A 12,384-nucleotide genomic window follows, 5' to 3' on the forward strand; every position below is an offset into this window, starting at 1 on the left:
AGCAACCATTTCAGCCCTTGGAAATAGCCTCTGAGAGTCCACCCTATCCAGACCCCTCAACATCTTGTAAACCTCTATCAGGTCACCTCTCATCCTTCGTCTCTCCAGGGAGAAGAGACCAAGCTCCCTCAACCTATCCTCATAAGGCATGCCCCCCAATCCAGGCAACATCCTTGTAAATCTCCTCTGCACCCTTTCAATGGCTTCAACATCTTTCCTGTAATGAGGTGACCAGAACTGCGCGCAGTACTCCAAGTGGGGTCTAACCAGGGTCCTATAAAGCTGCAGCATTATCTCCCGACTCCTAAACTCAATCCCTCGATTAATGAAGGCTAGTACGCCATACGCCTTCTTGACCGCATCCTCCACCTGCGAGGCCGATTTAAGAGTCCTATGGACCCGGACCCCAAGGTCCTTCTGATCCTCTACACTGCTAAGAATGGTACCCTTCATTTTATACTGCTGCTCCATCCCATTGGATCTGCCAAAATGGATCACTACACACTTATCCGGGTTGAAGTCCATCTGCCACTTCTCCGCCCAGTCTTGCATTCTATCTATGTCTCGCTGCAACTTCTGACATCCCTCCAAACTATCCACAACACCACCTACCTTGGTGTCGTCAGCAAACTTACCAACCCATCCCTCCACTTCCTCATCCAGGTCATTTATGAAAATGACAAACAGCAAGGGTCCCAGAACAGATCCCTGGGGCACTCCACTGGTCACTGACCTCCATGCAGAGAAAGACCCCTCCACAGCCACTCTCTGCCTTCTGCAGGCAAGCCAGTTCTGGATCCACAAGGCAACAGCCCCTTGGATCCCATGCCCTCTCACTTTCTCAAGAAGTCTTGCATGGGGGACCTTATCGAACGCTTTGCTGAAGTCCATATAGACCACATCCACCGCTCTTCCTTCGTCAATGTGCTTGGTCACATTTTCAAAGAACTCAACCAGGCTCGTAAGGCACGACCTGCCCCTGACAAAGCCGTGCTGACTACTTTTGATCATACTAAACTTCTCTAGATGATCATAAATCCTGTCTCTCAGGATCCTCTCCATCAACTTACCAACCACTGAGGTTAGACTCACCGGTCGGTAATTTCCCGGGCTGTCCCTGTTCCCTTTCTTGAATATAGGGACCACATCCGCAATCCTCCAATCCTCCGGAACCTCTCCCGTCTCCATCGACGATGCAAAGATCATCGCCAAAGGCTCCGCAATCTCCTCCCTCGCCTCCCACAGTAACCTGGGGTACATCCCATCCGGTCCCGGCGACTTACCAACCTTGATGCCATTCAATAGTTCCAACACATCCTCTTTCTTTATGTCCACATGCTCGATCCTTTCTGTCCTCCGCAATCCAGCAGTACAACCACCCAGATCCCTTTCCACCGTGAATACCGAGGTAAAGTATTCATTAAGCACCTCCGCCATTTCTAACGGTTCCGCACAAACTTTTCCCCCTTCACCTTTTAAGGGTCCTATGCCTTCACATCTCATCCTTTTACTCTTGACATATTTGTAGAAAGCCTTGGGATTCTCCTTAATCTTACCCGCCAAGGTCTTCTCATGACCCCTTCTCGCTCTCCTAATTTCCTTCTTAAGCTCCTTCCTACATCGCGTATACTCCTCTAAATCCTTAACACCTCCTAGCTCTCTGAACCTTCTGTACGCCTCTCTTTTCTTATTTACCAGGTTCATCACAACCTTCGTGCACCACGGTTCCCGTACCCTACCAACACCCCCCTGTCTCATCGGAACGTTGTCATGCAGAGCTCCAGACAAACATTCCTTGAAAATCCTCCACTTTCCTTCGGTACTTTTCCCCAAGAATGCCTCCTTCCAATTTACCCGTCTAATTTCCTCCCTGATGACACTGTATTTCCCTTTACTCCAGAGAAACACTTTCCTAGCCTGCCTGACCCTATCTCTTTCCAATGCTATCGTGAAGGAGATAGAATTATGATCGCTATCCCCAAGATGCTCACCCACCGAGAGATCCTCCACCTGTCCAGGTTCATTAGCCAGCACCAGATCAAGAACAGCCTCTCCTCTAGTAGGCTTATCCACATACTGTGTCAGGAAACTCTCCTGGACACACCTAACAAACTCCTCTCCATCCAAACCCCTAGCCCTAGGGATATTCCAATCTATGTTTGGGAAATTAAAATCTCCCATCACGACAACTCTGTTATTCCTACATCTCTCCAGGATCTGTTTCCCCATCTGCTCCTCAACATCTCTGTTACTATTGGGCGGCCTATAGAAAACACCCAGCAAAGTTACCGACCCCTTCCTGTTCCTAACCTCCACCCACAGAGATTCCGTAGTCAGTCCCTCCACGGCGTCCACCTTCTCTACAGCCGTGACACTATCCCTGATCAACAGTGCCACTCCCCCCCCTCTCTTGCCTCCCTCCCTGTCCTTCCTGAAACATCTAAAACCCGGCACCTGAAGCACCCAGTCCTGTCCCTGAGACATCCAAGTCTCCGTAATGGCCACCACATCACAATTCGAAGCAGCAATCCACGCTCCAAGCTCATCCACTTTATTCACTACACTCCTGGCATTAAAATAGACACATCTCAGACCTTCAGCCTGAGCACTTCCCTTCTCCCTCACTCGTCTAACCTCCCTCTTACCCTGTCTACATTCCTTATCTATTTGCGAGCTAACCTCCTCGCTCTCAGTCCCCTCATTTCGATTCCCTCCCCCCAACCTTTCTAGTTTAAAGTCTCACCAGTAGCCTTAGCCAACCTTCCCGCCAGGATATTGGTCCCCCTGGGATTCAAGTGCCACCCGTCTTTTTTAAACAGGTCACACCTGCCCCTAAAGAGGTCCCAATGATCCAAGTACCCAAATCCTTGTCCCTTGCTCCAGTCCCTCAGCCACGCATTAATTCTCCACCGATTCCTGTTCTCACTCTCCTCATACTTGAGGAACATAAGATCTAGGAGCAGGAGTAGGCCATCTTGCCCCTCGAGCCTGCTCCACCATTCAATAAGATCATGGTTGATCTTTTCGTGGACTCAGCTTCGCTTACCCACCCACTCACCATAACTCTTAATTCCTTTACTGTTCAAACATTTATCTATCCTTGCCTTAAAAACATCAATGAGGTATCTCAACTGTTTCACTGGGCAGGGAATTCCACAGATTCATATCCCTTTGTATGAAGAAGTTCCTCCTCAACTCAGTCCTGACAATTTACAGTAAATAAGGAGAAACTGTTTTCACCGGCAAAAGGGGTCAGTAAACAAAGGATTTGGCCTAAGGTCTTGCAAAAGAGACAAAGGTGAAAGGAATAGGATTTATTTTACACAGCAAGTAATTATAATTTGAAATGCACAGCCTGAAAGGGTCATGGAACATAGGAATTAGGAGCAAAAGTAGACACTTCAGCCTTTCAAGCCCGCCATTCTATACAGAAACAGAATTAATTATAATATTCATGAGAAAATTGTATAGTTACTTGTTCCTGGGTATGGGGAAGGAAGAGCGATAACTGGATAGCTCATCCACAGTGGGCCAAGTGACCTCCTGTACTGTAAGCTGTAATAATTGCCTAAAGGTTCATACAATAACAAGAATCTCATAATATTGACCAGTGCTTTATATGCAGCATCATTCATTCTCCCTTTTGTATAAAACTTGTTCTCTCAATTTTCAGTTTAAACCATTGAAATTCATAACATTTCACAGCTTCCCACGGACATGCTGCTGTGTTCTCGAATCACTGTCCTTATCCTTTATGTTTAACATGAAATGGAAAAAACAGTGAGTGATGCAAGGAATCATTATAACCGAATGGAAGTAGACATTTCATCTTCAACATTATTAAGAGCCAAGGTTTGCAACATAATGTGCTTATTACTATCTCTATTCCAAAACTTGCAGCAGCACATTATACTTGCAGAGCCAGTGCACAACAGCGTTCAATTTTGTTTATTGCACATGGTCAATAGTTCACTTTTTATTGTTAAATCATACAATTTTAAAATATTTGAAACTTTGAAATCTAATTGGCTTGTAATCTTAATTCACAATTGCTTTGCCAATATTGCCAATTGTTTTTTGTGTGTGTGCCTTACAGTCGAGGCAGTTCAAGGAAGGAAACAACTCAAGATTTCTACAGTCAATACAACGCTCAGCAAAGGCTGAAAAAATACATAGAAATTAATCATGTTTGAACTATGATCGAAATGCAAGAATAGACTGCAAAATGAAACCTAGACTGCAAGATCAATGGCTTTGACCTTTATGGATCTCCCACTGTATAGATCAGCTCACCAGTTTGCAAAAGACATATAGCAATACGTTCATGTTTCCTTAATAATGTTTCTTGACTGAAAAGCACAGCTAGCTAACCTGTGGTTGAGTCAACGTGATGTGTGCGCAATACACAAGAAGGAAAGTCAAAAAGAAAGGCAGCATATCAATTTACATCATTCTCATATTGAGCCATCAGTGAAAAGATTAACTAGGCCAACTCATGTTCAAAATTTGCAGTTGGAATTGACTCAGTGAGGCTAATTCACCCAATCGCAGTACCCAACAGGTAAAGCCCCAGTAAACAGCCCACATCAGCGATCTAACACAAACATGGCATGCTGCAAGCACTGGAAGGGGGTCTCTTGTCTGCCTGACCTTTCGATGCTCCTGTAGGATTGCAGCTGAAGAACACTTTTTATTGCACACAGAGCACATCAGTCTCCTCCGAGAGTTTCCTGCAGCCAGAAGAGAAACACAATCACATTTTAAAGCTGGAAGACAAAAATGACTTGCATTTATATAACACCTTTCGCAACCAATTGATTACTCAAAGGAAGCGCAAGTAAAGCCCCAGAACACTTGCACTGAATTTTCAGAGGTCATTTGATAGACACTGGATATCTGCAATTTTACCCTTCTCGGAAAATGTAGAATTTGAAGTTCTAGTGCTCCAGTATCATTTTTTTTAAACCAGCCAACTGGAAATAAGAAATAGAAACATCATCTGCATAAAACGCACAGGAGGCTAGTCAGCGTGTATACTGATGTAAAACATGTTATGATATTTTGGAGAGTACGTCTTCAGAGCAAAAAACTGTGCAAGCCACGACCTATTGTGGCAAAGAATGCATCAATATTTTTGGGTATTCATAGCAATGGTGATAAGAAATAAAATTAAACTAGATGAACTCATTGCAGTTGCACATTGGCATTTATTGCTTTCCCAGTTTCATTGTATATCATTAAACCTTGTGAAAGAACAAAGAGCAAGTTAGAAAGCATTGTAGTTTTTAAAGTATCCGTCCAGTGCTTGTCTGAAACTCATTATTTGTATATTTCAACACAGCATTGTTAAACAGATCAACAGATGCAGTAAAACATGGCATCAGAAATTGAAAGCACATCCCCATCGTATTGGAAAATTAAAGCACAAGGAAACACAGAATGAGAGAGTTAAATCTACTCCTTTTTTAGATCATAAACAAACTACAGATTCACCCTTATCCATGTCTCTAAAGGAGATGTTCTAGCCTGCCCTTCTTTCCCAAAAGTATCAAGCAGTGCTCCAAACGGTACAGTCCCTCCCATCTCACACTCAGGTCTACAGTATTCAAACCAAAACTAGAAACTTTGGCAGAACTTTCTGGTCATTTGCATGAGTGGGATCTTCTGGTCCCGTCAATGGTGCATCCCCACTGCGGGTTTCCCAATGATGAGAGGTACATTCAATGGGAAACCATTGACAACAGTGGGAGTGGGACCAGAAGATCTCGCCATAGGCCAACAGCTGACCACCTCCACTGCTGCAAAACACACAGTGGGTTGTGTGGAAAATCTTGCCTGTAACTTAAGAAAATTATTTTTCAAGGAAACCAGATTTTTTTTTTTTAAAAGAAGTCCCAAAGCACTGGGGCAAATTATGTGTGTTTATAGCACCATCTACTACCTCCACTTTAATTGACTAAGACAAGATTGTTGTTAGAGCATGCTAAATAATTTCATCGTGGAAGTAACTGCCAAAATTGATCTAAATTACAAAGATTACAGATTATAAACTATCACACAGCACTCCTCAACTCTCAAGATTCCTGTACTGTTATGCAATAGAAAATTAAAAGAAATAGGAGTAGGCCATTCAGCCCACTGAGCCTCCATTCAAGAACATCCTAGCAATCTGATTGTGGTCTTAAATCCAATTTCCCACATGTCTGCCACCACCACCCCATCCTCTGTTTTTTGTAGATCAAAAATCTGTTCAACCTAGCCTTGAACATATTCAATGACCTAACCTCCACTTCACTCTGGGGTACAAAATTCAAAAGAGGAATTTGTTTGCCTGTGTTAGTCTGTTCACTGGTCTATGTTCACTGTGCTTAATTGCTTAAACTTGCAGGTGGGACTAAAGTAACTGACATCAAGCAAAATGATCTGGAACCTGGACTGAAAGCGTGTGTGTAGAAATCATTAAGTGCTGAGAGATTTTAAGGTACTGGAAATAAACCGGTTGAAGATTGAGAATGTGTAATCTTTGCATTGCTCCAAGATAAATCCGATGAACGAGATATATAGAGCAAACTAGCAAATACATAACAACAACCCTCTGAGGAAAGAAATTCCTCCTCTTCGCCATCTTAAATGGGAGATTCTTTATCTTTAAGCTGTGCCCCTGGTTCTAGATTCCTTCACAAGTGGAAGCATGGTCTCAGCATCTGGATATTCCTCAAGAATCAGATCTAGGTGCGAGTTGCTATCTTTCCTCAATGTCAATCGGAAAGAACACAACTGCCAGTATTTAAGACAAATAACTGCAGCTCCTTTCCACATAGACACACAAATAAAGCTTGATTCAAAAAGAAATGCAGCAGAGTGAGATGTCTCAGTTATATTTGTTTGAAATGATCCCAAAACATTCATGTCACCACTAAGTAGGACTGACTATAATTGTGGCAATCGTAGATAATTTTAACCCTTTCAGAAATGTCACCATTATCAATGTAGGATACCATCGTCATTAGCTTATGTGGATAGATATAGCAAAGAACCTCCTATCAGATGGTGCATTTAATTCAGCAATAGGAATTCTCAGTTCGTTTAAAAACAGAAATTAAACATGATTGAAGACATGGGAACTTGTAAATCAAATCAATAATCTAACCTACACAGCTTTTAAAAGATACAAAATATGTTAATTACTAAAAGGATTCAGTAGCCACAACGAACTCTGAAATTGTTTACATAGCTTACTTAAACTCTAAGTAATAGATCAGAGGATTATAAACTTTTAAAGGACAGAATGGGTCTTTCCATTGAGCCACCTAATTTAATAAATAAGTTGAGGGGGCACTCAGTGGAAAGCATGCCTCCATCACACTGTATTAACACAACCTTATTACAGATACACAGCTCTTCCTTCAGGCTTTTCCCTGCCTGGTTGATACTCTATAACTACAAAGCTTTAAAAAAAAATGTCTAATTAAGTCCATCTCACTGAGGAGACTTCAAGCCACTCCACATCCAACAAACTGCTCTGAAAACTCTGCTCACTTTTCTGACAAATTCCACCACAGCAGCTGAGACAAGCTGCAACATTCTAAATAAAACAACCCACAACATTCTAAAATCACCCGATGTTAACGGATCCTATAAAGTAAATTTCAGGATTCGCATCTTCGCAAACCTGAATCAGTTCTTCACTGGGCCATACCCTATCTGTATCCTAATTCCATTCAAACCGGTCCATTAGATTTTTTGAGATATATTGTTTACAAACAGATACAGACTAACAAACAGGGTTGCAAACATCACTTCTGCCTACTTTCGGTGACGGAGGTAATTAGAAGCACTGCTGCAGAGGTGGAGAACACAAAGAGAAAGAGATAAAAAGAGAAATGGATAGAAACAGCAAAACATTTTGTTTTGAGATTAGCAGATCTCTGTATTGTTGCTTACAAGTTAGATGACCAGGCGGCTTGCAGATTTAACTAGCTAAACTATTATGTAATACAAAAAAAAACAGATTCACTTAGGTAATTGATTTTTTTTTGTTAATTACATCCACCAGAATTCAATTTTCAGCCAAACAGCAGTACTTACAAGAGTAAAACATCAAGAATATAACAGTAGTGTAGCTTACAATTTATTATAATCCACAAAAATGTCAGCAAACCACCTAACTTGTAAATCAAGCACATTTGGTTCTGGGATACTCAGATACTGGCAGCCCAGTGAGCAATAACATTTAATATATTAATCCTACATCAGTATAATGATAAAAATAAACTGAAAAATTAGCGACCAAAGACAAATAATCTGACAGAAAGACGATAATACGAACAAGCTGCCTCTATGCTGCTTGTTTTTCTCAGTTTACACATACTTACTTGCTCTACTACTGTAAGTCATTTGCCAGACATAATTATGAAATGCCACAACCAACCAATCAAAAGGAACAGATGACAGTCGGAGAGCCATTCCAAGGTCATTTGTGATATATGATGTGATTTAATTAGTAGTCTATTAATATCCAATATATTTTTCAATCTTCATTTAAATAATAATATCCATCCATTAGATCAATTTTATCCAGCTCCTGCCATTAATCATGACACCCTTGGTATACCTAAATATTACATCGTAGGTTGAAGGTCAGTTGCCAGATGTATTTCACTTCCTGTTCTAGCTGCACGTTCCTTCACTCCTTGAACCAGCCAAGTACCAAGACCTGCTTCCAGTTCGAGAACTAATGAGCACGTATTTCATACTCTCCTATTTATTTTACACCCAATGTAAAGCATTTACTGGAAGCGCAGGGCTTTGCTAGTTTAATTTGCATTAACAGATATACAAGGATGGTCCTGATTGTTGCATTATTTCTTAAAATTCAGATTCTTGTTAAACATTAAGAAACAATACCAGAGAGGAAACCGTGTTTATTCAGGACTTGCAGTGAACTCTGTTGACAGGAATGACAAACATTTCAATTAGGTCAATGAAGCCTGGACCAGACTGGCCCTCATTTCTTCAAGGCGCTTCTTTTCCTTTTAGGAAGGCCAGTTAATTCTTCATGCAGATGATGAGCAGCACCAGAGGAAACTATGAACTATTTAAATGCACACTTAAAAAAAATTGTAGTTTTTAGAACTTTGTTCCTGATCAGGGAAAGTACCATTTGAACGTGCTTACAGAAATTATGTGAAATATTCTTTTCCAATCCAATTTTCACATTTACAAGACCACCTCTTTTCCTGTTAATTTCTCATTAGTTTCTTTCTCTGAGGTCATTAGTTGAGTCATACATTTTGGATCTCATTAACTTTTTCTTCTGAAACCTTAATGTATGGTTAATGTTCATTTCCATTCAGTATTAGAAATGAGTATTCTGAATAATTCAGATTCAAGTTATTAAAAATCAGACCCTCCACATCTAACACTGAACTACAAATTGCATTAGGCCCATCACAGTATGGTGAATTTTCCCTTAAGCTGGCAGGGATTCAGACACACAGCCATCACAGAGACAAGGAGGCCACTTGTCATTATAAGGCCTCTAGAGACCAGTATGGTTGAACAGTTCCTCTCTCACACCACTCTGCTGCTCATCCCAACCCCCGATGACTGGAGAACAGATGCACACCCTCCTCAATGAATAGACCACCAAAGGTGTAATCGGGCACTAAATCCTATGAATCATACAAGTCACTTGCATCAATAGATAATCGTGTGCACCTTGAACCATTCAGGATTGCATACACACCATCACAACTGGGAAAAGCAGGAGTCATTTTTTTTAAAAAAGCATTGCTAGTCTGGGGACCAAATATATCCTTCCTGCACCATTCTTCACTCACTCCCGGTCAAACAGCATCTCAGGGTGAAAAAAAACAATTTCATATTGCAGGTCAGCAACCTTTCCCTGGCTATTTTTATTTCAAATTGTCACATCCAGAGTGTTTTACTTTTGTATTCATGTTTTAAGCATGGTCTGACAATCTCAGTAAATAAGTCCAGGGTTGGTCTAGGTTCATAACACACGATGGGCTCCGAGCTCATCAGTGTGCAATTAAAATTGGAAATGATGCAAAACAGACTGCAAATTTGCTCAGAGCCAATGTTTTGCCATTGACAAAAACTAATTTAACCCAAATATATCAATTTAACATCTGAAATTATTGAGTGCTTGAATGGGCAGCCTTGTGATATAAAAATCAGTGCATTAATATTTCTTATAAAGTGAAATGAAGAGGTCTCTGAGAAAATTGTTAATATGAAAAATGGAGTTAAGTTGAGGGGGTAAATGGAAAAGAGTTGTGGAAAAGAGAGTGGGAGAGAGAGGAAAAAGAGAGAGAAGCATACTGAGGCAGTAATCTTACTGAAATTCATTTCAGAAATGTGGTCATTCAAGATCTGTCTTTTACAAACTAGTCTAAATTTCCCATTTGTGACCGAGGACTCCTCCCTGTGCACCCAGATGTAGCCTTACACCAATGTTTGCCACGTAACTTTATCTGCCTTCTCCTATCTCAGACTGAGATTGCTCCAATTTTAAAGTCATTTCCTATAGCTTTGTTTTCTAAACATTCTGAGCAGACCCCTCTGGAATGACTTTCAGAAGTTAATTCAATGAAGATGGCGGCACAGCTATTTAAGATTTTCAGCCAAGTCTGTTTCTTGGTTGAAGTAAGGTTACACTTTTCAATAAAGCAAAGCCATATAAAGTGACAAAACAGGAGAACAAAAAATGGAGAGAGAAAGTAGTTTACTGTATGGTGCCTGCTGCTGGACCTACTCATACTCAGCTGTCCACATTATGCGTGTATACATACACACATATGCAACTGCAACTTCCTACTGTTACTGAAACTTCAGTGTCTGCAAAACCTCCAACCCCCCAGAGCTTTCCAAGATTAGGCAAAAAAGCTATTACACCCATAGCTTATGCATACTGGGGGTAGGAGCAAAAAGGATCCCCGTCTTATTTAACATTCATTTTCCTTCCTCGCAATCCCAAACAGGAATTACTGATAGAACATCTGGATTGCAACTTAAGTTTTAAACTCACTAAGTTGCTATTTCTAATCACTAATATTGATAGGACAACATTATATAAAAGAATGGTTAATTCCTATCCAATTCCCTACCCAAAATAAATCCCTCAGTCTGTGATGCATGACATTATGTTACATTACTGATTCGGTGCCTTTTCAAGCAGGAACACCTCAGAAAGGACAGCGAGCAATTTCCAATCAAACTGATCGCCAACCTCAATTCAAAATGTATTTAACTGAATTAACAGAAATGTTCCCCATTCAGAGTATCATCAAGTTGGTTTCTTTAGGGAGTGTGGACACTTCAGCGTAGATTTTGATGGCAAAATCTCCCTGCTTTTAAGCAGTATAAGGACACTGCAACTGGCTCAGATGGGTCCATAGTCTGCATGGGAACAGGTTGAATAATCCCAAACAAGGCCTGAAAGGCCAGAGATAGGCTGTTTAGGGAAATTCATGGACACATTCCTGGCTGCCACTCCAGAAGCAATAATTGCTCTCAGAGCCTCCAAACAGCCCCAAGATGTTAGAATGGACTGCTAGTTAACAATATGTTCTGCATTTTCTCACACCCTACTGCACATTGTTGTATACATGGAGTGCAGACTCCTCCAACCAATCCATGAACTGCAGCACAGGAGAGGAGGCCACCTCCACTGCCTCCACAGAAATCAAGATTTCCTTAGAATTCTGAACCCTGGGTCCTCAACGTAGTGCAGCCACTTCTGTACCCCAAACATTCCCCAGGAAAGAAGCAGCTCTTTCATCACCCCCTCCAGGCCATTCTCTGCTTCACCCCATGAGAAATCATCTGCTTCTCAGAATGAGTAATGTGCCATGGTGAAGTTAAAGAACCAGATGCAGGAGCTCCAGCTTACTTATCAAAGTCCTTTGTACCATAAAGGACCAGAATCTATTGGATGGACCATTTAATTATTTTAAAGGGTTCCCTCTCACTGGTCGTTCAGTAGTAGCAAAAGAATAATGAGAAGATCTTGAAAATAATTAATGTCAGCAAAGTGTTGCAAGGGGTCATCGACAGCGCTATCAAGCAGCACTTATTCAGCAATAACCTACTCACAGATGCTCAGTCTGGGTTCACTAAGGGCCACTCAGTACCTGACCACATTACAGTCTTGCTCCAAGCATGGACAAAAAAAGAGAGTTGAACTCAAGAGGCGAGGTGAAAGTAACTGCCCTTAACATAAAGAAGACTGAGTACGGCACCAAGGAGCCAAAACTGGAGTCAATGGGTACCAGGGAGGGGAAACTCTCCACTAGCAGAAGTCATACCTAGCACAAAGTATGATGGTTGTGATTGTTTGAGGTCAATCATCTCAGGCCC

The 12,384-nt window shown here is 41.4% G+C and overlaps 1 protein-coding gene across 2 annotated transcripts in view; it reads right to left on the reverse strand.

The window, feature by feature from the left end:
* Positions 1-12,384, reverse strand: part of prdm5 (PR domain containing 5) — a 301,678-nt gene that overhangs the window by 224,260 nt on the left and 65,034 nt on the right. For both annotated transcript variants that reach the window (XM_078214035.1, XM_078213941.1), the window contains exon 8: positions 4,651-4,730. In XM_078214035.1, the coding sequence (XP_078070161.1) occupies positions 4,651-4,730 (80 nt within the window). The remainder of the gene's footprint in view (positions 1-4,650; positions 4,731-12,384) is intronic.

Source organism: Mustelus asterias, chromosome 1, assembly GCF_964213995.1.
Source record: "Mustelus asterias chromosome 1, sMusAst1.hap1.1, whole genome shotgun sequence".
NCBI classification, from domain to species: domain Eukaryota; kingdom Metazoa; phylum Chordata; class Chondrichthyes; order Carcharhiniformes; family Triakidae; genus Mustelus; species Mustelus asterias.